The sequence below is a fragment of the Cervus elaphus genome, chromosome 8 (genome assembly GCF_910594005.1).
Source record: "Cervus elaphus chromosome 8, mCerEla1.1, whole genome shotgun sequence".
Taxonomy (NCBI): Eukaryota; Metazoa; Chordata; class Mammalia; order Artiodactyla; family Cervidae; genus Cervus; species Cervus elaphus.
This window is the reverse complement of record NC_057822.1, coordinates 19,832,938-19,859,958: the sequence shown is the minus strand read 5'-3', so window position 1 is coordinate 19,859,958 and position 27,021 is coordinate 19,832,938. Positions and strand designations below refer to the sequence as shown.

At 39.1% G+C, this 27,021-nt stretch overlaps 1 protein-coding gene and 1 long non-coding RNA gene across 2 annotated transcripts in view; one reads left to right on the top strand and one right to left on the bottom strand.

Annotated features, from left to right (window-relative positions):
• COL4A3 (collagen type IV alpha 3 chain) overlaps positions 1 to 20,419 on the top strand; it is a 167,260-nt gene extending 146,841 nt beyond the window's left edge. The window contains exons 44-52 of the mRNA XM_043909827.1: positions 3,275 to 3,347; positions 13,457 to 13,528; positions 13,618 to 13,743; positions 14,814 to 14,912; positions 16,782 to 16,994; positions 17,921 to 18,098; positions 18,226 to 18,340; positions 19,283 to 19,455; positions 20,294 to 20,419. Coding sequence (XP_043765762.1) covers positions 3,275 to 3,347; positions 13,457 to 13,528; positions 13,618 to 13,743; positions 14,814 to 14,912; positions 16,782 to 16,994; positions 17,921 to 18,098; positions 18,226 to 18,340; positions 19,283 to 19,455; positions 20,294 to 20,378 — 1,134 coding nt within the window. The 3' untranslated portion in view covers positions 20,379 to 20,419. The remainder of the gene's footprint in view (positions 1 to 3,274; positions 3,348 to 13,456; positions 13,529 to 13,617; positions 13,744 to 14,813; positions 14,913 to 16,781; positions 16,995 to 17,920; positions 18,099 to 18,225; positions 18,341 to 19,282; positions 19,456 to 20,293) is intronic.
• Positions 1,238 to 27,004, bottom strand: LOC122698604. Its single transcript, XR_006342378.1, has 3 exons — positions 26,875 to 27,004; positions 24,237 to 24,291; positions 1,238 to 1,992 (listed from the first exon to the last, which is right to left on the bottom strand). It is a non-coding gene; the product is annotated as an uncharacterized LOC122698604 (long non-coding RNA).
• Positions 27,005 to 27,021: the final 17 nt, after the last annotated feature.

Sequence of the window (27,021 nt, the reverse complement as noted above, 5' to 3'; positions counted from 1 at the left end):
TGACCAACCTAGACAGCATATTAAAAAGCAGAGATATTACTTTGCCAACAAAGGTCCGTCTGGTCAAAGCTATGGTTTTTCCAGTAGTCATGTATGGATGTGAGAGCTGGACTAGACAGAAAGCTGAGTGCTGAAGAATTGATGCTTTTGAACTGCAGTGCTGGAGAAGACTCTTGAGAGTCCCTTAGACAGCAAGGAGATCCAATCAATCCATCCTGAAGGAAATCAGTCCTGAATATTCACTGGCAGGACTGATGCTGAAGCTGAAACTCCAATACTTTGGCCACCTGATGCGAAGAGCTGACTCACTTGAAAAGACCCTGATGCTGGGAAAGATTGAAGGTGGGAGGAGAAGGGGATGACAGAGGATGAGATGGTTGGATGGCATCACCAACTCAATGGACATGAATTTTAGTAAACTCCGGGAGTTGGTGATGGACAGGGAGGCCTGGCGTGCTGCAGTCCATGGGGTCGCAAAGAGTCAGACACAACTAAGCAACGGAACTGAACTGAATGCTTCTAAGTTGACTGCCAGGATCAGATGTACCTGGAAGCATCACAAGTTTCCTATGCAGTGAACCCAAAAAAATGACAGAGTCTGGAAGGTTCAAAGAGTCAAAGGACCTTAAGAGTTGCCAGATTTGGTGTCTAAGAGGCCTGTGAAAGTTCAGTCTATTGGGGACCCTTCTCTTTGTCATCCCTGACCTCATCTTGTTTCGACTCTGAACAATTTCATGTAGAAGTTTGGAATCACTCTAGATGACAACAAAATTTTTCTCTATTAATAGGATTTCAAAATCATCTTTGCCGTCCCCTAAATGTCTATTTTCCCCCACAACCTACTTTCCAGCATTTATGAATAGCTGCCATTTCCTTCTGGGTATTTTCTTTCCCAATAAATAAGTTTTTCCCTCAATTTCAGTTTAACTTTTCATAAATGTGCCTCTATTCTGAATATATCCTAGTTTGCCAATACCTTAAGAATGCAGCCCCTGAGATGAACACCTTCTAGGAATATGAATTCAGTACCCCCCACAGAGTAGCTAGAAGACAGATGAGTCTCACTATCCTGAACATTCTGTTTTATAATCCAGTCTACAAGTCCACATGGGGCTTCCCAGGTGGCTCAGTGGTAAAGAATCTGCCATCCGATTCAGGAGATGCAGGTTTGGTCCTGGGTCAGGAAGATCCCGTGGAGAAGGAAATGGCAACCCATTCCAGTATTCTTGCCTGGGGGGGATTGCATGGGCAGAGGAGCCTGGCAGGCCACAGTCCATGGGGCTGCAAACAGTCAGACATGACTGAGCTACTAAACAACAATAAAAACAGAATTCCACATGGATTGTCTGGCTGCCTAGTCACCACATTATCATCACACGTTGAGTTTATGGTCAGCGAAATCCCTTGTGCCTTTTCCGCCTGAGCTGCTAAGTTTCCGCCATTACTTTTTGTCTTGTCCATTTGTGTATTTGTGACTTAAGTGCAGAACTTTCACATTTATTTTTCTTAGATATCATCTTGTTCCTTTAGGCTCATGCTCCCAATCTATTAAGATCTCTCAATCATAACATCTCACTTAACACCATAGCCACCTTCCCTAGCTTTTTCTCAGCAGCATATTTGAAAAGATTTCTCCATTTACATCAAATTCCTGGAAACTAATGATGAAATCAGAGTTATGTCATAGTGGTTCTGTGTTATCTTGTGATGGATAATGAAGTTTCTTGACATGGTTTATTGCCAGGATACATGTTAAGCTCTCTTGGTATGTGGTTTCCAGAATCTACTTTTTAAAAACTTTTTAAAAAATGAGATACTCACCTATCTCCAGCATTAGGTATTTCTCCTGTACTTCATGATTTTTTGAAAGTGGCAAACACTGATATTACAGTCACACTGAAAGTTCTTCCAAGAACACTGGGATGTGGAAAGTCTAGTTTGGAAATGCAATCTCTCTTAAATCATCTGTAGTGTAGGCTTCTGTATTTGCACCTGAAAGATAATTTTTGTTGTTCAGTCACTAAGTCATGTCCAACTCTTTGTGACCCCATGAATTGCAGCATGCCAGGCTTCCCTGTCCTTCACTATCTCCCGGAGTTTGCTCAAACTCATGTCCATTGAGTCAGTTATGCCATCCAATCATCACATCCTCTGTCGTCCCCTTCTCCTCCTGCCCTCAATCTTTCCCAGCATCAGGGTCTTTTTCAATGAAAACTGACTCCTTGCCCTTAACAACTCTCTCCTTGCAGGAAACAGCTTCCTCCCCACCCAAGAGAAGGGCCTGGCACCAGACCTTTCTCCCTGGTTACCTTTACCTCTGGAGAACAGGCCAGACTTGAGAAGCCTGAGAATCCTTGATCACATGCTCCTGTTTACTCTCCTTCCTTTTTTAAACTCACACCACCTTATCTAAGAAATAGGACCGTTCCTTCTTTGGTCTTCAAGCTCCAAAGACAGCTGGCTCAACGACCAGTTTTGTTACTGTTGGCATTTTCAGGACCTTCAATTCATTGCTTTCAAGTAATAGCATTCTGTCTCAATTCTTATGGATAGTATAAGACTAGAGGTGACATACATTCTGACAAACAGTGCTTTTTGGAAGCCCTGTTCCCTCCCCTCTCCTCCTATGGCCTTGCTTGAGCATCTCAGGGCCACAAGGGTAATTAGTGTGAGCCTCATAATATGGGAGCATCTCAGCCCGGTCAGATCACTGCATCCTTGCCAAGAGTGAGGTCAAAACTCCACTGACACACTCTTCCTACTCCCATCCCTGGAACCTGTACTTCTATCACTCTGACCAGAGTAAGTTACAACTCTGAGGGCTTAGTTAGAATGATGGTGGTTGTTACAGTTCAATAGCATCTCTGTTTTCTTTGCAAGAATTACAAACACAAATTATAATTTTCATTCTGACAATCTGGTACCTGTTCTTCTGGAAAGATCTCCAAATGCCAGGAAGTTCACTTTGAAATACAGAATATCCAATTGTATCCGATACACTAACATACATTCACATCAAAAGTTATGTTCGCTTTTGTGTTCAGAGGTAGTTTTTACTTCTTTTTTATTGAAAAATCATAGACCTAAGGTGAGGTCTAGGTGACATAGAAGTTACAGGAGGTGATATAGTGGATTAGAAGGTAAAAATGATGTCTACCAATTTTAGATCATTCTGACCCAATATAATAAAATATCTTATATGCTTAAAACTATAATTAATATTGTGATTTTAAAAATTTGTCTTTGGTTTTGCTTCTTCTTATTTGAAATATAGGGAGCACCAGGTGTCCCCGGTCAGCCAGGGGCCAGAGGTGATCCTGGATTCTACGGATTTCCAGGCTTGAAAGGTACTGTTTTTGTTCCGTCCTCTATGGTGCAAAGGCAATGACCACGAGTCACATTTTAGGGCACACAGATGTTTACTGAACCCACAGTGCCAGAACAGGTTGGGTGAAAATAGGATGAATGAAGAAGGGAGAATGAAGCAGGAAGACAACACCAGCACCCAACCCCAGAGGCCTTAAAAATTAAACCATATCGAAGATGGCGGAGGAATAGGATGGGGAGACCACTTTCTCCCCTACAAATTCATCGAAAGAACAATTGAACACTGAGCAAATTTCACAAAACAACTTCTGATCGCTAGCAGAGGACATCAGGCACCCAGAAAAGCAACCCATTGTCTTCGAAAGGAGGTAGGACAAAATATAAAAGATAAAAAGAGAGACAAAAGAGCTAGGGATGGAGACCCGTCCCGGGAAGGGAGTCTTAATAGAGGAAGTTTCCAAACACCAGGAAACCCTCGCACTGGCGGGTCTGGGGGAAGTTTTCGAATCTCGGAGGGCAACCTAAGTGGGAGGAAAAATTAAATAAGGCCCACAGATTACATGCTTAAAAGCAACTCCCAGCAGAAAAGTACCCCAGACGCCCGCATCCGCCACCAGCAAGTGGGGGCAGAATGGAGAGGAGCGGGCGGAATTGCTTAGGGCAAGGACCAGGCCGAAGGCCCTGAGAGCAATCAGAGGGAGCTTTTTTAAACTGTGGGATAGCAAGAGAGAAAATTAACCGGCCCAACACACTGCCGGCCGTTCGCAAAACAAAGGGACTGAGAAACTCCAGAGAAGAGCTAGCCGGCTGCGGGCCGGCCCATCCCCGACGGAGGTAGGAGGCAGCGGGGAGGGGAAAGGGGCAAACTCGGCCCCAGAGATGGCATCCCCTCCCACACTGCAAACAGGCCTCCAGTTTCTATCCAAAGACTTCCTGAGATTCTGGATGGTTGACATCCGCCGCCGGGAGGGTCGCGGCTAGAGGCCAGCTCCTGAGAACAAACACAAGCCGCTGGCACCCGACCTGCGCACGCAGAAACTGAGGCTGGGGCCGCGGAGGGGAGAGGGCGCGCTGCACCCGGGGAGAGTGCGCCCGTCAAGCTCCTGGCTGCCTAAGCTGCTCAGGCCGGGGAAGGCACAAAATGCAGGCACAACCGAGTCCGCGCTTTTGTGGAGTACCCGAAAACTGGAACCGCGCGCAGCGCAGGGCACACTCCCTATAGAGCAGCCGGGAGCCTGAGCAGTGTAGACGGGGAAAGCACAGACATCCGTGAGCGGGGACAAACCCAGTGTGGCCGGAACACGGTGAGTGCTCCCCACACACAGCAGTATCTGTCTGCAGCGCCCCGCCCTCCCGTTGCAGGACTGAACTAGTGAACCTAAATAAGAGATCACCTCCGCCCTCCTGTGTCAGGGCGGAAATTAGACACCGAAGAGACAGCAAACAGAAGCCAAATAAACAAAGGGAACTGACTGGGAAGGGACTGGTGCAACAGATTAAAATCCCTGTAGGTAACATTGACTACACCAGAAGGGGCCTGTAGCTATCGAGAAGTGTAAGCTGGAATGAGGAGCTATCTGAAACTGAACTGAACTCACACTGACCACAACAGCTCCAGAGAAATTCATATATATATATATATAATTTTTTAATTAAAAAAATTTTTTTCTTTCCCTTTCTTTTTTATTTTTTCTCTTTTATTTTCTTTTAAAATTCCCTATTACTCCCCCATTACTCCTTAACTTTCATTTTCATATATTTTTACAATTTTTTTAATTAGGGAAAAAAATTTTTTTTCTTTTTTTTCTTTTTCTTGTTTTTCTCTCTTATTTCCTTTTAAAGTCCTCTAATACTCCTCTATTATTCCTAAATTTTCATTTTAATTTCACTATAACCTTGCAAAAAAAAAAGAGAAGCCCTATTTTTAAACCAAACTTCATATATATTTCTAAATTTTTTTGGTGCTTTTGTTTTTAAATATTGGATTTTAAAGAGACTAACCTCTATGCTAGATTTTTAATCTTTGTTTTTCAGTATATGATATAAATTTTGGACATTTAAGAATCCAATATTCAGTTCTCATTTCTATTCACTAGTGTGTTGCTTACTCTCTCCCACTTCTGACTCTCCATTTTCTACCTCAGAACACTTCTATTTCCTCCTTCCCCCTTCTCTTCCCAATCCAATTCTGTGAATCTTTGTGGGTGTCTGGGCTACAGAGAACACTTTGGGAACAGACAACTGTGTAGATCTGTCTCTTTCCTCTTGAGTCCCCCTTTTTCTCCTCCTGCTCATCTCTATCTCCCTCCTCCCTCTCCTCTTTTTCATGTTACTCTGTGAACCTCTCTGGGTGTCCCTCACGGTGGAGAATCTTTTCACCATTAACCTAAAAGTTTTATTATCAGTGCTGTATAGTTGGAGAAGTCTTGAGACTATTGGAAGAATAAAACTGAAGTCCAGAGGCAGGAGACTTAAGCCCAAAACCTGAGAACACCAGAAAACTCCTGACTACACGGAACATTAAGTAATAAGAGACCACCCAAAAGCCTCCATACCTACACCAAAACCAACCACCACCCAAGAGCCAATAAGCTCCAGAACAAGACATACCATGCAAATTCTTTAGCAACGCAGGAACATAGACCTGAGTGTCAACATACAGGCTGCCCAAGGTCACACCTAACACATAGACCCTTCTCAAAACTCATTACTGGGCACTCAATTGCACTCCAGAGAGAAGAAATCCAATTCCACGCACCAGAACACTGACACAAGCTTCCCTAACCAGGAAACCTTGACAAACTAATTGTCCAACCCCACCCACTGGGTGAAACCTGCACAATAAAAAGGAACCACAGACCTCCAGAATACAGAAAGCCCACTCCAGACACAGCAATCTAAACAAGATGAAAAGGCAGAGAAATACCCAACAGGTAAAGGAACATGAAAAATGCCCACCAAGTCAAACAAAAGAGGAGGAGATAGGGAATCTACCTGAAAAAGAATTTAGAATAATGATAATAAAAATGATCCAAAATCTTGAAAACAAAATGTAGTTACAGATAAATAGCCTGGAGACAAAGATTGAGAAGATGCAAGAAATGTTTAATAAGGACCTAGAAGAAATAAAAAAGAGTCAATTAAAAATGAATAATGCAATAAATGAGATCAAAAACACTCTGGAGGGAACCATGAGTAGAATAACGGAGACAGGAGATAGGGTAAGTGAGGTAGAAGATAAAATGGTGGAAATAAATGAAGCAGAGAGGAAAAAAGAAAAAAGAATCAAAAGAAATGAGGACAACCTCAGGGACATTTGGGACAATGTGAAACGCCCCAACATTCGAATCATAGGAGTCCCAGAAGAAGAAGACAAAAAGAAAGGCCATGAGAAGATACTCGAGGAGATAATAGCTGAAAACTTCCTTAAAATGGGGAAGGAAATAGTCACCCAAGTCCAAGAAACCCAGAGACTCCCAAACAGGATAAACTCAAGGCGAAACACCCCAAGACACATATTAATCAAATTAACAAAGATCAAACACAAAGAACAAATATTAAAAGCAGCAAGGGAGAAACAACAAGTAACATACAACGGGATTCCCATAAGGATAACAGCTGATCTATCAATAGAAACCCTTCAGGCCAGAAGGGAGTGGCAGGACATACTTAGAGTAATGAAAGAGAATAACCTACAACCCAGATTACTGTACCCAGCAAGGATCTCATTCAGATATGAAGGAGAACTCAAAAGCTTTATAGACAAGCAAAAGCTGAGAGAATTCAGCACCGCCAAACCAGCTCTTCAACAAATGCTAAAGGATCTTCTCTAGACAGGAAACCCACAAAGGTTGTATAAACATGAACCCAAAACAACAAAGTAAATGGCAACGGGACCATACCTATCAATAATTACCTTAAATGTAAATGGGTTGAATGCCCCAACCAAAAGACAAAGGCTGGCTGAATAGATACAAAAACAAGACCCCTACATATGCTGTCTACAAGAGACCCACCTCAAAACAAGAGACACATACAGACTAAAAGTGAAGGGCTGGAAAAAAATATTTCACGCAAACGGAGACCAAAAGAAAGCAGGAGTCACAATATTCATATCAGATAAAATAGACTTTCAAATAAAGGATGTGAAAAGAGACAAAGAAGGACACTACATAATGATCAAAGGATCAATCCAAGAAGAAGATATAACAATTATAAATATATATGCACCCAACATAGGAGCACCGCAATATGTACGGCAAACGCTAACGAGTATGAAAGAGGAAATTAATAGTAACACAATAATAGTGGGAGACTTTAATACCCACTCACAACTATGGATAGATCAACTAAACAGAAAATTAACAAGGAAACACAAACCTTAAATGACACAATGGACCAGCTAGACCTAATTGATATCTATAGGACATTTCACCCCAAAACAATCAACTTCACCTTTTTCTCAAGTGCACAGGGAACCTTCTCCAGAATAGATCACATCCTGGGCCATAAATCTAGTCTTGGTAAATTCAAAAAACTTGAAATCATCCCAGTCATCTTTTCTGACCACAGTGCAGTAAGATTAGATCTCAATTACAGGAAAAAAATTATTAAAAATTCAATCATATGGAGGCTAAACAACACGCTTCTGAATAACCAACAAATCATAGAAGAAATCAAAAAAGAAATCAAAATATGCATAGAAATGAATGAAAATGAAAACACAACAACCCAAAACCTATGGGACACTGTAAAAGCAGTGCTAAGGGGAAGATTCATAGCATTACAGGCCTACCTCAAGAAACAAGAAAAAAGTCAAATAAAGAACCTAACTCTACATCTAAAGCAACTAGAGAAGGAAGAAATGAAGAACCCCAGGGTTAGTAGAAGGAAATAAATCTTAAAAATTAGGGCAGAAATAAATGCAAAAGAAACTAAAGAGACCATAGCAAAAATCAACAAAGCTAAAAGCTGGGTTTTTGAAAAAATAAACAAAATTGACAAACCATTAGCAAGACTCATTAAGAAACAAAGAGAGAAGAGCCAAATTAACAAAATTAGAAATGAAAACGGAGAGATCACAACAGACAACACTGAAATACAAAGGATCATAAGAGACTACTACCAGCAGCTCTATGCCAAAAAAATGGACAACTTGGAAGAAATGGACAAATCCTTAGAAAAGTATAACTTTCCAAAACTGAACCAGGAAGAAATAGAAGATCTTAACAGACCCATCACAAGCAAGGAAATCGAAACTGTAATCAGAAATCTTCCAGCAAACAAAAGCCCAGGACCAGATGGCTTCACAGCTGAATTCTACCAAAAATGTAGAGAAGAGCTGACACCTATCTTACTCAAACTCTTCCAGAAAATTGCAGAAGAAGGTAAACTTCCAAACTCATTCTATGAGGCCACCATCACCCTAATTCCAAAACCAGACAAAGATGCCACAAAAAAAGAAAACTACAGGCCAATATCACTGATGAACATAGATGCAAAAATCCTTAACAAAATTCTAGCAAACAGAATCCAACAACCTATTAAAAAACTCATACACCATGACCAAGTGGGCTTTATCCCAGGAATGCAAGGATTCTTTAATATCCGCAAATCAATCAATGTAATACACCACATTAACAAATTGAAAGATAAAAACCATATGATTATCTCAATAGATGCAGAGAAAGCCTTTGACAAAATTCAACATCCATTTATGATTAAAACTCTCCAGAAAGCAGGAATAGAAGGAACATACCTCAACATAATAAAAGCTATATATGACAAACCCACAGCAAGCATTACCCTCAATGGTGAAAAATTGAAAGCATTTCCCCTGAAATCAGGAACAAGACAAGGGTGCCCACTCTCACCACTACTATTCAACATAGTTTTGGAAGTGTTGGCCACAGCAATCAGAGCAGAAAAAGAAGTAAAAGGAATCCAGATAGGAAAAGAAGGAGTGAAACTCTCTCTGTTTGCAGATGACATGATCCTCTACATAGAAAACCCTAAAGACTCTACCAGAAAATTACTAGAGCTAATCAACCAATATAGTAAAGTTGCAGGATATAAAATTAACACACAGAAATCCCTTGCATTCCTATACACTAACAATGAGAAAACAGAAAGAGAAATTAAGGAAACAATACCATTCACCATTGCAACAAAAAGAATAAAATACTTAGGAGTATATCTACCTAAAGAAAAAGACCTATACACAAAGAAATGAAATCAAAGAGGACACAAACAGATGGAGAAATATACCATGTTCAGGATTGGAAGAATCAATATTGTCAAAATGGCTATACTACCCAAAGCAATCTATAGATTCAATGCAATCCCTATCAAGCTACCAACGGTATTTTTCACAGAACTAGAACAAATAATTTCACAATTTGTATGGAAATACAAAAAACCTCGAATAGCCAAAGTAATCTTGAGAAAGAAGAATGGAACTGGAGGAATCAACCTGCCTGACTTCAGGCTCTACTACAAAGCCACAGTCATCAAGACAGTATGGTACTGGCACAAAGACAGAAATATAGATCAATGGAACAGAATAGACAGCCCAGAGATAAATCCACAAACCTATGGACACCTTATCTTCGACAACGGAGGCAAGGATATACAATGGAAAAAAGACAACCTCTTTAACAAGTGGTGCTGGGAAAACTGGTCAACCACCTGTAAAAGAATGAAACTAGAATACTTTCTAACACCATACACAAAAATAAACTCAAAATGGATTAAAGATCTAAATGTAAGACCAGAAACTATGAAACTCCTAGAGGAGAACATAGGCAAAACACTCTCCAACATAAATCACAGCAGGTTCCTCTATGACCCACATCCCAGAATATTAGAAACAAAAGCAAAAATAAACAAATGGGACCTAATGAAACTTAAAAGCTTTTGCACAACAAAGGAAACTATAAGTAAGGTGAAAAGACAGCCCTCAGATTGGGAGAAAATAATAGCAAATGAAGCAACAGACAAAGGATTAATCTCAAACATATACAAGCAACTCCTGCAGCTCAACTCCAGAAAAATAAATGACCCAATAAAAAAATGGGCCAAAGAACTAAACAGACATTTCTCCAAAGAAGACATACAGATGGGTAAAAAACACATGAAAATATGCTCAACATCAGTCATTATCAGAGAAATGCAAATCAAAACCACAATGAGGTACCATTACACGCCAGTCAGGATGGCTGCTATCCAAAAGTCTACAAGCAATAAATGCTGGAGAGGCTGTGGAGAAAAGGGAACCCTCTTACACTGTTGGTGGGAATGCAAACTAGTACAGCCACTATGGAAAACAGTGTGGAGATTTCTTAAAAACTGGAAATAGAACTGCCATATGACCCAGCAATCCCACTTCTGGGCATACACACCGAGGAAACCAGATCTGAAAGAGACATGTGCACCCCAATGTTCATCGCAGCACTGTTTATAATAGCCAGGACATGGAAGCAACCTAGATGCCCATCAGCAGATGAATGGATAAGGAAGCTGTGGTACATATACACCATGGAATATTACTCAGCCATTAAAAAGAATTCATTTGAATCAGTTCTAATGAGATGGATGACACTGGAGCCCATTATACAGAGTGAAGTAAGCCAGAAAGATAAAGACCATTACAGTATACTAACACATATATGTGGAATTTAGAAAGATGGTAACGATAACCCTATATGCAAAACAGAAAGAGACACAGATGTACAGAACAGACTTTTGGACTCTGTGGGAGAAGGCAAGGGTGGGATGTTTTGAGAGAACAGCATCGAAACATGTATATTATCTAGGTTGAAACAGATCACCAGCCCAGGTTGGATGCATGAGACAAGTGCTCGGACCTGGTGCACTGGGAAGACCCAGAGGGATTGGGTAGAGAGGGAGCTGGGAGGTGGGATCGGGATGGGGAATACATGTAAATCCATGGCTAATTCATGTCAATGTATGACAAAAACCACTACAATATTGTAAAGTAATTAGCCTCCAACTAATAAAAATAAATGAAAAAAAAATTAAACCATATCTTAAGGATGGAAACTAGAAAAGCTTAAAACAGAAATAGTTTGAAGTGGTGACCTTTGAGTGTACTGATGTGTGTTGGGCTAGAGAATGGGGAACTACATCAATAGCAGCAGTGGTGCTTTGAATGATTTATTTTACTTTGTGCCTGTGTGATAATTTTAAAAAGATAAAAATCTAAAAGAATATTCACAAACTGATCATGGGGAAGTGTAAGTAAATTTTTATATGCATATTTAAGTGTTTGGTTTTTTATGGGGCACATATATTATGTTTTTTAATCAGGGAAATATAATTTGGAGTTTTAAGTTTAAAACATTCATACACATAAAATTTAAACTTCATGTGTTCAGAAAATCCCCCATAATGGTACTATGACCTCAAATGACATTTTAAATATTGGATGTGTTGTCTTAGCAGGTTGAATCCACTGGGATTGTTTTGTGTGTGCAGGGAATTGATGATCATATTATAAATAGATGCTAAATTAGTATTAACCAAAGTGAACAAAAGCACATTTCTATGAAAGACACTTTTTCAGTTCTGAGGGAGGACAAGGTGGAGGTCAAAGATAGCCTTTTCAGTTTTTCAATCACTGGCTCTTCAAAGAGCAAAATAACTAAGGAGAAACCAAAGCAAGAGATTCTGAGAAATCTCACTAGCTGCTGGGTGGGTGAACACTGGCAGGCAGCCTGGAGAGGATGTGGACCATTTGTCACTCTTCCAAGTCTCAGAACAGGAACAGCTAAGACTTGAAAAATTATAGAAATGCTATACCAAAGAAAGAAATATTCTGCTGAAATATTTAGATGTAGATCGAGGGCATATGTGCGTGCATGCTAGGTTGCTTCAGTCATGTCCGACTCTTTGCGACCCCATGGACTGTAACCCACCAAGCTCTTCTGTCCATGGGATTCTCCAGGTAAGAATACTGGAGTGAGTGGCCATTTCCTCCTCCAGGGGATCTCCCCGACCCGGGGATCAAACCCATGTCTCTTATGTCTCCTGCATTGGCAGTTGGGTTCTTTACCAGTGGCATAACCTGCGAAGCCAAGGAAGATTCATAAAATAAGAAGTATTAACCAGTTCTTTTGAAATATGTTCCATGAAACACATTCAGTTATTCTCTTAGATGTCAGAATAAGACTGTCCATCATCTGACACCACTAATGAGTTTGAATTCTTTATTTGGAGATTTTTATTCCCCAAAAGATTAGGCATCTTCTGGTAGATATAAGCAACTATTAACGTATCCTCAAGTTCTGATATCAAGTGGATAATTTATAGTGTGATTGCCAGTTAACTTTTGATAATATAATTGTTTTATTATATTTCTGCTATGAATATCATATTTAGTATTAAGTTCTAAGTAATTAGATGTTATAGCAACCCACTCCAGTATTCTTGCCTGGAAAATCTCATGGACAGAGGAGCCTGGTGGGCTACAGTCCATGGGGTCGCAGGCAGTCAAACATAACTTAGGGACTAAACAGCAACAATGTAGATATGATATGTACATTTTGTCAAGATTTTTAAAGAGAGTGTTTCTCCAAACCAATGTTTCTTGGTAACTTTTTATTCATGTCAAAGACTGAGAGAGAAACCTTACCACTTTGATAGTTTTAATCAAACAAGATATTCCATATGAGCTCATGAGAGTTCCTAATATAACTAACTTTGGGCTATTAGTAAAGCCAGAGTAAGAAGCCAAGAAAGTAGATAACTATGACAACCAATATAACTCACTAGGAAGTGCTAAAATAAGATTTAATGTCACTTCATATTTTACCTTAAATATTAAATTGGTTTCTGAACTTAAAAGTAAGAACTCTTCCCCTTCAATGCTAAGATACTAGTACTTAATGCGTACTTCTAGAATACATTTTTAATAAACACTACGCATGACCAGTTGGGTCCAAATAAAATGCTACAACCCACATGAATATAACTAAGTCGCAGTCCTTGTCATGCAGCTCACAACCTCCAGTCAGCAATCCCAGAATCTCCCCTTAGAGACAGTAATCAATCTGAAGAGCTAGGAAACCCATTGTTCTATGTGGAATGACATTGCCTTTTTTTTTTTAAGGGGAGAAGGGTAATTCAGGATTTCCAGGACCACCTGGACCTCCAGGGCAAATTGGGCCAAAAGGACCACCTGGTAAATATATTATTTCCTTCATATTGCTCTCAGTGAAGAAAGAGTAGCTCATAAGGAAAGCCATCATCCTCTTCTGTTCATGCCAATAGGTGTACGTGGAGAGCCTGGCACAGTGAAAATCATCTCCCTTCCAGGAAGCCCAGGCCCACCTGGTTCTGCTGGAGAACCAGGGATGCAAGGAGAACCCGGGCCCCCGGGACCACCAGGAGATCCAGGTGTGGGATCACTAGGAAGTCGTTGAACCAAACTTCTTGTAAAGAGATTTGGAAACAAACAGTACAACTTCACAGAAAATGTTATACATTATAGTGTTTTTAATAATCAGCTTTCAGTCATTTTAGTTCAGTCACTCAGTCATATCTGACTCTTTGCAACCCCATGGATTGCAGCACGCCAGGCCTCCCTGTACATCACCAACTCCTGGAGTTTACTCAAACTCATGTCCAATGAGTCAGTGATGCCTATCAACCATCTCATCCTCTGTCATCCCCTTCTTCTCCTGCCTTTAATCTTTCCCAGCATCAGGGTCTTTTCAAATGAGTCAGCTCTTCGCATCAGGTGGCCAAAAGACTGAGCTTATTTTACTCTAGACCAGCAAATCAAAGACCTTTTGACCCTATTGACAACTGGTGTTTATAGTATAAAGTTGAGCAAATACACTATAGGGCACTCAGGATTGTTTTTTATTAAGGTAAAAGTATGAAGGCTTCTCTGAAAACTGCCAGTCTTAGAGCTATTTCTAAATGATTGCCTGAATAAACCCGAGTTCTATGTAAAATATTTATACCTTTCCAACACTTTGCACAGCACTTGGAAAATTAGTAAATGCAAATGTACTTACTACTATGAAATCTTTTAAAATTATTGGTGCATGGAAATTGAACCAACCCCTTTCTATTGGCCTAGCATATTGTAATAGACCTCTGGATGGAATTGTGTTCTAGGTTCACCTGAATCACCTGAGAGATGAGAGATTTTATTACTTTGATCATACAAGGGCATAGTGAATTCTGGAGTAGCATTAATCTAAATGGTAGCACAGTATTAAAATGCTGTATTTCATATACCCCTAGTTCATTCTTTAGTCTTTTTTCTCTCCCTTGGGAAGTAGATTGTAGCATATTGGATAACCAGTTGTCCCAGTCTGCCCAGGGATGAGGGTCTCTTCTATTTGCAGGACTTCTATTATTGACACTGGGGAAGTCTTGGCTAAAATGGGATGGTTGGCCACCTTGCCTTTTATCCTATGTGAACCATTCAATACAATGTTGGTTTTTTGCTTTAGGACCCTGTGGGCCAAAAGGTAAACCAGGGGAGGATGGTCCACCAGGACCTCCTGGACCAACTGGAGAAAAAGGCAACAAAGGTTCTAAAGGAGAGCAAGGTAAAACAAAACAAAACAAAACAGCTGACTGCTCTTCTTCACTGAGGGAGAGCTATTCTCTGTATATAGAGAGAAAGGAGACTTGTTTGAACTTATGAGAACTCTAAATATTTCAGTGTGTGCTGTGCAGAGAAGACTAAGCCAGGGGCAAAACATTCTTTTTGAAATAGACAATCAAGAGTTATTGGAATATACCATTATTCCTATATCTTAACTGGGCAAATGTACTCCTGATTTTTAACCTGCAGGCTCATAGACTCATAGACCTAATGAAACACCAATTCTATTTTCAGAAAAGCTGATACTATGTACTTAGTTAATAACATCTACCTCTAAGCATGGCACCTAATTTTTGATACCTACTGTAGAAAGTGATGATCTACTTATTTAAGATTAAGGTTTAAAGACTTCAATTAAGAATGGGTTTTACTTATTGGCCTGTTGATACACATGCATCTTATGAGATAAGAGCATGGCAGAGTTAATAAAGCACATAGATTGATATAGACTTTGCAAACTATCATACTTATATAAATTTTGCTATTGTAAAGTCAAAATCACCTTATAAATTCTCTTCAGTTTAATTTTTACTATTAAGCTAATTTACAACAGAAATATATGAACTGCACATGTTTTTTCAAAGAAAAGAAAAAGAGTGGCAACTAAGGCATAGTTGGAAAAATATTACTTTGATATGAACAGAAGAGCAACTTCATATCATTATTCAGGAAAGCCATCTTCTAACTATCCCCTTGAATACAATTCAACAACTCATGTGTGTGTCCTGAAAAGGGGCCTCTTTTAAGTACTTCAGGCTGAACATAAGCTTATATGTGTCAATTTGATATGCCTGAATCAAAGTCTACCTTCTGCAAAAGTTTCAAAACACCCTTCTAGAAAATATCTAAATGTCCAAATCTTATTTTTTAGGATTGAATCTTTGTTAAAGTAAGAAAAAATTCTAAATGTGATTTCCCAATTCATTGACATATGCCCAGATCTACTATGACACAACTGTATAAAGATTAGAGATTTGTCTTTAAAAATTCAAATATAATGCTAGCTAATAATAATAATGGCACAATTGCTCATGATTTAGTACTGTCCTGACTGCACTTTAAGACACTATTAATCATTTGACTTTCACCAAAGTATGTTTTTCAAAGTGGTAAAAACAAAACTTTTAATAATAATTATATGAATTTAAAAACTTTACTGGCCACATCTGGCTTTCAAAATTGGGCCATAGCAAGATTAAGGATACTACAACACAAACTGTGTTGAGAATTACTAGCAAGTAGACAGAGATGGTCTTGATGCCGGGCACCAAAGGACAACATAGAGATGAAGAACTGATCTCAAAAAACTCATCATCAGATATACACAAATATTTATAACAAGAGGCATCTGTAATAAAATAGTCAACATTTAAGAAAGTTCTTTGGCCATTTTATAAACCATACTTCTTTAGGACTCCTTTCTGTAGTTGAGGCTTAATGCTGCTGCTGCTGCTAAGTCGCTTCAGTCGTGTCCGGCTCTGTGTGACCCCATAGACGGCAGCCCACCAGGCTCCCCCGTCCCTGGGATTCTCCTGGCAAGAACACTGGAGTGGGTTGCCATTTCCTTCTCCAATGCATGAAAGTGCAATGTGAAAGTAAAGTCGCTTAGTCGTGTCCGACTCTTAGCGACCCCATGGACCGCAGCCTACCAGGCTCCTCTGTCCATGGGATTTTCCAGGCAAGAGTACTGGAATGGCTTGCCATTGCCTTCTCTGTGACGATAATAAGTATATGTAAATATTTGAATTAGTATTTTGGATAACCAAGTTTGAGGTATTGTGTTGCCACATGTATAGTGTGTTTTTTAAAGGACCACCTGGATCCGATGGCCTGCCGGGCTTGAAGGGGAGGCCTGGCGACACTGGACCACCAGCATCAGGGACAGTGATGAGGGGCTTTGTCTTCACCCGGCACAGCCAGACCACAGCGATCCCCTCCTGTCCAGAAGGGACAGAGCCACTCTACAGTGGATTTTCTCTTCTCTTTGTACAAGGAAATGAACAATCCCATGGACAAGACCTGGGTAATGCCCCCTGTTTAATTTCTATCTACTTCGTTCCACATACAGACAATACATTTTTATGGCATGGGGTACTTCCCTCTGAAGTTAGGTGTAAACAATCCAAATATCTTTAGCACTTTTGTTTTTATTTTTTGTTTTTTAATTTTTACAATGTTGTGTTGGTTTCTGCCATACAACAATGTGAAGCAGCCATAATTATACGTCCCATCTCCTCCCTCCTTCCCCTCTCCCCATCCCATCTTTCCAGGTCATCACAGAGCGCTGCTCCACAGCGATTTCTCACCAGCTATCCATCTTACACCTGATAGTATATATCTGTATTGATGCTACTTTCTCCATCCATCCCACTCTCTCCCTTTCCTACTGTATCCACAAGTCTCTACATCTGTGTCTCCATTCCTTCCCTGCAAATAAGTTCATCAATACTTTTTAAAGAGAATAAATAAGACATTGGCCTCATGTCTAATATTCATTCTGGATTGTAAGCTCTAGAAGGAGCCAATCTAGTTGGTCTTATTTAAAAAAAACAATTTTCACTTAAATAACCTGTCTGCTATTCAGGCTTAAAAGTAAAATCTTTTCCAAAGCTTGGCCTGGTTATTGGCCATCGTATACATATGAAGAACTGGGGATACTTTGAGGCAAAGACATTTTCTCAATGACCTCTGCTAGTCCTCAAGTTCTAGATGATTAGAAAGGGCCCCAGAAAGTGTTAAAGGTGGAAGAAGGAAGATTTATGTCCCTATTGGATCTTTAATTCCTATCAGTATTAAAACTTTTCAATCACACATTTTGCAAATAGCTCTTTTGTGTCGTGTTTCTCCAGTTTTTGCCACACGTTATGTTTTAATTAGCTTCTATCTAGTAATGATAATCAAAATAATTGGAATTCACTGAAAGTGATACCCAGTCTGATGTTTTATTAGGAACACTCGGCAGCTGCCTGCAGCGATTTACCACAATGCCATTCTTATTCTGCAATATCAACGATGTATGTAATTTCGCATCTCGAAATGATTATTCATACTGGCTGTCAACACCAGCAATGATACCAATGGACATGGCTCCAATTACTGGCAGGGCCCTGGAGCCTTATATTAGCAGGTAAAATCCCAGTCCCTTAGTTTCACAATGGCAACAGGTGAATCACTCCCTTTGCCACAGAATGTAAGGCAGCACACCATGGTGCAGAAAGTGGTGATGCACCCGTATTTTTTGTTTCATGTTACAGATGCACAGTCTGTGAAGGTCCTGCAATTGCCATAGCTGTTCACAGCCAAACCACTGATATCCCCCCCTGTCCTGCTGGCTGGATTTCTCTCTGGAAAGGCTTTTCTTTCATCATGGTAAGGAGAAAAGGAACAGTACATTCATAGTAAACATTATCCATGGAATCTGACATTGGGCTGGGTGAGATGTGGTCTATTGTTAGACATCAGCATGCACAATCTGCTGTGAATATTTGCTTGAAAATCTGCAAATATGCTTTAAGTTTGTTTGTTTTTGTAAATAATGGAGCATTTTAAAAAACAGACTTCTCAGAGATTACCCACATATTCTAAGTAAGGCCCTTTGAAGTTCCTTATGAAGATGGGAACTAAAAGAGAAATAGCCTTTTAAAGAAAAATTCTCCAGATGCAAGTACTAAATGAAGAAATCTATGGATTGACATTTGTGATTTTGATACCTGCACAGATGTGGTTGGTGATTATTCATATTTTGTGTAACATCATTCATGATACTTTATTCTCCCTTCTCTACACAATCACTAATTCAACAAATATTTATTGAATGCCTACTCTGTGCTATGACCATTCTAGGCACTAGGATACCAGCAGTGAACCAAAGTTCCCGCTCTCATGGAGCTTCTTTCATAGTGGTAGAGATATAAGTGAGAAGACAACATAACAACGGTAGTATGTAGCGAGTTCAGATGGTGAGCAGTCCTATGGAGAAAATAAAGCAAGATAAGAGGAGAGACTTGATAGGGATAAGGTCAAGGAAAGCTTAGTGGAGCAGGCCCCTGAATGACAAAAAAAGAACAAGTCAGACCTGGGGGGCAGAAAGCATTCTAGGCAAAATAAACAGCTTTTAGATTATTTTTGATGACTATCCTTCAACTTGGAAGGTACCTGGAATGTTATAGTAAATTTGGGTAAATAAGCACAAGAAGTTCGATGCATGCTTTTTTTTTTTTTTTTGTCTTCTATTAAGAAAAAAAAAATTAGAGCATTGAAAGTGTGAGCACTATGCACAAAATTCTTATTTGGATCCTTTTCTTGTGACAGTTCACAAGTGCTGGTTCGGAGGGTGCCGGGCAAGCCCTCGCATCCCCCGGCTCCTGCCTGGAAGAATTCCGAGCCAGTCCATTTATAGAATGTCATGGAAGAGGAACATGCAACTACTATTCAAATTCCTACAGTTTCTGGTTGGCTTCATTAGACCCCAAAAGAATGTTCAGGTAACTATTCAAAGTTAAGTTTAATCTGATGACTCAACTGTGTAACTATTCAAAGGTTGCCTGTGTTAGATTTTCATTCCCTGTGTGCTGATGTACTCACATTAAAAAAAAAATCTCCCTGTGCCAATAAAATCCTGTTTAGCTTGGCACTCCCAGTGTACAAGTGGTCTAGAGTCAACAAGTAGCCCTGGTTTGTGCTACTTTACCAAAAAAGACCAAAAAATATGACTTTTGTCATTGTTAAAAATATTTAATATTGATATATGAATTTATAGACTACTGAATAAACTACTAAAATGAAAGTGTTAGTTGATCAGTCATGTCTGACTCTTTGCGACTCCATGGACTGTAGCCCATGGACTGTGGCTCCTCTGTCCATGGAATTTTCCAGGCAAGAATACAGGAGTAGGTTGCTATTTCCTCCTCCAGTGGATCTTCCCAACGCAGGGACTGAACCTGGGTCTCTTACATTGCAGGCAGATTCTTTACTGTCTGAGCCACCAGTGGGCTCAAAAAAAATAAAAAAAAAACTATTAAATGATCTACTGATTTTAATTTATCATGTTGGAAGACTTTTAAGTATTACAGAGAACTAAAAGGGTAGGAGTATTTTTTCAGAAAAAAAAATCTGTAAGTTTGCATTTATAAGTTACTGCTAAATACAACTAAAATGATAAAGTGTTGACACATGTATCTTTTCAGAAACATACCTCCCTGAAATAAAGTTTAAGTGAGCTACCATATTTATTAACAAAACTCAGACCCAGGAAGTTTTTCCCTTTTATCTATAAATTGATGAGATTTTTGGTGTTCTTTTTGCTTTTGCTTTTTATTTCAGAAAACCCATTCCATCAACTGTGAAAGCTGGGGAGTTAGAAAACATAATAAGTCGCTGTCAAGTGTGCATGAAGAGGAGACCATGAAGAAATAAAGAAAAAATAAAACTGTTACTTTTCATCCTAAATAACCAAGTAATATTGCAGAACATGCACTTATTTAAGTATCTTTCTCTCTTGGAACACCAGTACAAAGTTTCTATTTGTTTCCCCACATAACAAAGCCTTCTTTTAAGTTGGTTCTGTGATACTGGTCTATAAATCTGTACTGTGTCCAAGTTCCCTAATGCAAAGCACTAAGCTTTTCACAAAGTATCACCAAAATCTTGTATTTCACTTTTATCCCATGCACTAAGTAAATGGTGATTGTATAAAGTTTGATACTACAAGTGAAGAGCTATTTGGTCCACTGGATTCCCAGGATTCACCCCCTTTCTATTCCAATCTTGGAGACTCAGGGAGGCTAATTCTGTTTTAGATTGCCTGATCACCTGATTCCCAAAGCTTTAGATCCTGGGTAGGGAAGGGAATGAAATGGGATATTAGAGCATCATGAATAAACTGGACTTTCAAACCTGGTGAGTAATCTAAGACCTAAGGAAACCAGAATTGAATTGAGGTTCATGGATTGTCTAGTGCTTTTTCAAACACACCCAAGACTAAGGCCAGAAGGGGGTTGCCCTGAACGGAATAATAATAGCCTTGGAAATACTGTATGGTTTTGGTTTACATTTTTTAAAAGACATTTTTGTTTGTCCATTGAATTCATTTTACTACAGCAATATAGCTTGCTTATATTCAAATAGATATAATTTTTGCCCTTATAAATTAACTACATCCACACAAATAACAGATTCCTTGATGTGCACTTTATCCCCATCCCTATAAATGTTGGTGCATACCTTATAAACTAGCAGGTCAGCAACCCATGGAATAACTGAAGGCATTTGTTGGCTAGCCAGGCTCAAAATATTTTTCATTTGCTCTAAATATTCCATTTAACCTGGGTGTTCAGAGATGTATTCCCTTGTTAACTACATAATTCTTCCTTTGTTAAAGACATGTTTTTGATATTACATATTCTCATAAACCATTTGAAGAGTCCATTGTGTAAAAATTTTGATGTACAAATTGTATAGTTTGGTGGTTGTATGTCTTAAAACTTGCTTTTCAGTGTGTTGATAACATTCCCAAGTTTACCTAATTCAATTTAAGATTTTATTCAACACCAAGTCATATCCCAGGCGCTGCACTAAATTATAGACACTAAGAGGATGAAAAGAGACTTGTTTCTGATCCAATATCTCAGAGAAGGTAACTTACTGTTTCTGTTAAGAATTCTACTTGTCTAAGTTGTTTTTCCTCCTTTTTTCTCTTTGTTCTTATATTTCATCAGAATAATTCACCAGGCCTCAATAAAGGTTCAAAAATAATATTTATGCCCAGGGAAAGCCCAGGACATCTAGCTTCTCCTAGGCATTACAGAAGCCAAGGTCTGAAAATGTTAAGAAAATGAAAATCTACAAAACCTTAAAGACCATTTATACTTGATAGTAGCACTATTTGATGAATCTCAGAGACCAGATGTCCAGAGATAAAGCTCTGCAGGTTCTTCTTAATCCACCGAGGTGGAGTTGGTGGTGCTGATATTTAAATTCAGGTTATTGCTTCAACCTCAGTTGCTTTGTAAATGAAGGTGTGACCCCAGAGGAAAGCACAGACTGTGACCTTGGTTGGCATCCTTCACTGCTCATGTGACTGCTTTCAAGCAATTTTTACATTTAAGCTGAGAAGTGCATTTTACTTAGATTATTTGCTTAGACTCACCTTATACTAAGACTTTTTTTTTTTTTGCTTTAAATATATCCAACTTTCTTAATTGTACCATAATGGCATAAGGTTAGCTGATCTACACAAACCCTCTGTAGGTCAGCAATTCTCAAAGTGTGGTCCCTGGACCAGCAGCATCAGCAGCATCTGGGTGCTTGCCATCAATGCAAATGCTTAGCCTAGACATTTAGAATCAGAAGCTCTGGGGGAAAGGCCCAGAAATGCATATTTTAACAAGCTTATCCAGGTGATTTCTGATTGAGAAGAGCTGTTCTAGGCAAACATCCAAGAAACTATTCTACAGACAGTTACCACTGTCTGTATAAATAAGGCCAACCAATATTGCTCCATCCATACCTCTCTTTAAAGTCCAAAATCACAGGTGACCTCAAGGTCATCTAATTTTACTAATGAGTTAAAGCCCTATATTGGTGCTAATGGCAAATGACTGGCCTCTGCTTGTCCCCAGGCTCCCTCTTTTCTTGTCCCATTATCAGTGTTTAACTTCTGAGGAAGACAAGTGATGCTAAAACATTAGATCCCAATGAAGCCATATTGAAAGTGGCTCAGTTCCCCTTCTAAGACTGAGCATTGAAACACAGCTCATGAGCATTACTTTCCAGATACCCATCAGTAGTATATAAAGTTATGAAGATTTAACTTTGTAGATAAAATGTAAATAACTTGGTTCTTTTAAATCTGGGGCTTCAACTTTGGAATTTCACAGTGTGCTGAAATAATGGGTTTCTCAGAGGTGTTTTTGCAAGATAAACATTATTAAATAACTTATTTATAAAAGTATTACAATAATTCTAAATTTGAATTTTATTGCTAATTTAACTTACAAAGATTTTTCTATGCATCCAGTGCAACTTACTGCTACTAAACTTAATTTAATATTTACTCTATAACCAAATGAAATATATTTAAAATATATTGAATATTTTATATTATTATATCTTGACAGAATTACAATGTTGTACTAATATTTCTGTAATTACACCTTAAATATTATGTTGTTGTATTGTCTAAGAATAAAATTGAAAAATTTATATCTGGTCTTATTTTTTTCGAAATATAAACAAATTAATTTTTTTGGATTGTAAAAATAGTGTATGTTCACTGTAAAAAATAACAGTAATTATGAAGACTATATAAAAATTGCCATGATCTAACCCCTCACCCCCATCCAAAAAAATTAAGGTATTATCATCTCAGACTTTTTTCTTGTGGACATATTTTTCAAATCAATAGGTAAGAACTAATCAGTATTTATATGGATTTCTCTACATAAATCAATGAATTGGCTGATGTTTAGTTTTATTATGGATGTATTATGAACATTTTATTTCATATTTGTCCAATTGTTTCCTCAGGATAAATCTCTAGGAGGAAAACTGCAAAAATCAAAGGAATTGCAATCTTAGGCCTTTGAAATATATATATTTTTTATACAAATACATACATGTTCTCCAGAAACATTGCTAGAATTTCTAGTTGCATCAATACAATGTTATGAAAACATTCATCTCCTTATGCTTTTACCAATATTGGACATTGCTGTTCTTTCACAGTTTTGCCAGTCTCAATTTACATTTTGCTCATTATCAGCAAGGCTGAACATTTAGCACTTTAAATTAGTATTGGGGTTTTTATTTATCTTAATTAATAGAGTTGTTTTTTTCCTGTGAAAGACCTAATCATATCTTTATGCATTTCCTATTGAGGTATTTAAGGAGTTTTCATAAATCAAGAGGAAAAGGTATAAATTACAGAAGTTATGGATCTTATATTTTGATGTTTCCCATTTATAATGCACCCTATTCAAGGAAAAATATTCATAAAATTTCTAAGGTAGAGAAGTGGTAAAGATGAATGCCTTTAATATACAAAAATCTGAACTCTCATAGGTAAGGAATTTTGGGGTGTGTCAAATGACAATAAAGATATCATCATATGAAAACATAGAATGAATGGTGATGCTGGGTAATAATTCCAAGAAAACCAAGAAAATTGTTACCCAAATATTTAGAAACAGTTTCATAATTGGACCAAAAAATCTAATTAGAGAACATTTTGATCAAAAAGTATCCTAATCCATTTTAATGAACTTACTTTTACAAGCAGAAGAATGAATGCTGTGTTGAGTCCATTCTCTCTACTTAGAAGCCTGTTTAGAAAGAAAAGTCTTCATCAGTCTCTAAGGGATTCCTTGTAACTCACTGACAGGGCACTTGCGGAGCACTCAGTGTGCCTCCTTCACCTCAGTCTTATCCCAGCTCTGCTTACTGGAAACTAAAAGACAACCAGACACAGAAGGAAAAGCAACTGATTTTGAATCATCATCAACATCATTCAGTCAGTCGTGTCTGACTTTTTGCGACCCCAAGGACTACAGCACGCCAGCCTTCCCTGTCCTTCACCATCTCCTGGAGTTTGCTCAAACTCATGTCCATTGAGTCAGTGATGCCATCCAACCACCTCATCTGTTGTCCCCTTCTCCTCCCACCTTCAATCTTTCCCAGCATCAGGATCTTTTCCAATGAGCCGGTTCTTCGCATCAGGTGGCCAAAGTATTGGAGCTTCGGCTTCAGCATCAGTTCTTCCAATGAATAGTCAGGGTTGATTTCTTTTAGAATTGATTGGTTTGATCTCCTTGCTGTCCAAGGGAGTCTCAAGAGTCTGCTCCAGCACCACAGTTCAAAAGCATCAATTACTTAGCACTCAGCTTTCTTTATAGTCCAAGTCTCACATCCATACATGACTACTGGAAAAACCATAACTTTGACTACACGGACCTTTGTTGGCCAACTGATGTCTCTGCTTTTTAATATGCTGTCTAGGTTTGTCACAGCTTTTCTTCCAAGGAGCAAGCATTTTTTAATTTCATGGCTGCAGCCACCATCTGCAGTGAGTTTGGAGCCCAAGAAAAAAAAGTCTCTCACTGTTTGCACTGCTTCCACTGTTTCCACTTCTGCCATGAAGTGATGGAACCTGATACCATCATCTTCATTTTTGAATGTTGAGTTTGAAGCCAGCTTTTTTCACTCTCATCTTTCATTCAAGAGGCTCTTTAGTTCCTCTTCACTTTCTGCCATTAAGTGTGGTGTCATCTGCATATCTGAAGTTATTGGTATTTCTCCCAGCAATCTTGATTCCAGCTTGTGCTTCAGTCAGCCTGGTATTTCACATGATGTACTCTGCATGTAAGTTTAAAAAGCAGGGTGAAAATATACAGCCTTGATGTACTCCTTTCCCAATTTGGAACCAGTCTGTTATTCCATGTCCAGTTCTAACAGTTGCTTCTTGACCTGCATACAGATTTCTCAGGAGGCCAGTAAGGAAGTCTAGTATTCCCATCTCTTAAAGAATTTTCCAGTTTGTTGTGATCCACGCAAAGGCTTTAGTGTAGTCAGTGAGGCAGAAGTAGATGTTCTTCCAGAATTCTCTTGCTTTTTCTATGTTCCAACAGACGTTGGCAATTTGATCTCTGACTCCTGCCTTTTCTAAATCCAGTGTGTACATCTGGAAGTTCTCAGCTCACATACTATTGAAGCCTAGCTTGAAGGATTTTGAGCATTACCTTGCTAGCACATGAAATGAGTACAACTGTGTGGTAGTTTGAACACTCTTTGGCATTCGTTCTTTGGGACTGGAATGAAAACTGACCTTCTCCAGTCCTTTGGCCACTGCTGAATTTTCCAAATTTGCAGGCATATTAAGTGCAACACTTTCACAGCATCATCTTTTAGGATATGAAATAGTTTAGCTGGAATTCCATCACCTCCACTAGCTTTGTTTGCAGTTGTGCTTCCTAAGGTCCACTTGACTTTGCACTCCAGGCTGTCTGACTCTAGGTGACTGATCACACCATTGTGGTTATTCGGGTCATTAAGATCTTTTTTGTATAGTTCTTCTGTGTATTCTTGCCACCTCTTCTTAATCTCTTCTGCTTCCGTTAGGTCCATACCGTTTCTGTCGTTTATTGTGCCCATCTTTGCATGAAATGTTCCCTTGATATCTCTAATTTTTTTGAAGAGATCTCTAGTCTTTCCCATTCTATTGTTTTCCCCTATTTTTTTGCATGTTCACTTAGGAAGGCTTTCTTATCTCTCCTTGCTATTCTTTGGAACTCCGTGTTCAGATGGGCATATCTTTCCTTTTTTCTTTTGCTTTTTACTTTTCTTATTTTCTCAGCTATTTGCAAGGCCTCCTCAGACCAGGCTCAATTTAACCATTCAGATAAATACTACCCTCTTTAGGTTTTTTGAGAAAATCCCATGGACGGAGGAGCCTGGTAGGCTGCAGTCCATGGGGTCGCGAAGAGTCGGACACGACTGAGCGACTTCACTTTCATTTTTCACTTTCATGCATTGGAGAAGGAAATGGCAACCCACTCCAGTGTTCTTGCCTGGAGAATCCCAAGGATGGGGGAGCCTGGTGGGTTGCTGTCTATGGGGTCGCAAAGAATCGGACACGACTGAGCGACTTCACTTTCACTTTAAATGGTTAGACAGCAAACATCTCTTGGAAACTAAACAGGGTTTCTAACTACTGTGAAACCAGGTTAGTAAAGCAGGTCAGGGTTAAGGACGACACAGAGGGCTTGGAAAATCGTCAAAATTGGAGTATAGTGTTTAAGAATCACGTGCAGAGCTAGCGAAATATGCAGATTATTAGGCCTCACACCAGTCCTGATTTTGATGCGGACAGTCCTGAAATCTAAGTATTTAACTAGCTACCGAAGGTTTACCTTTTAAACACGAGATGCGGTGGGCGCACTTTGCCCACAACAAAGATGTCGCGGAATCGCCGTCGCACAGCCCCGCTCCTCTGCTTGGGTCTTACGTCCGCCCTTCCTCGCGTCACATGACCACGAACCTGTCTCAACTACAGCTCC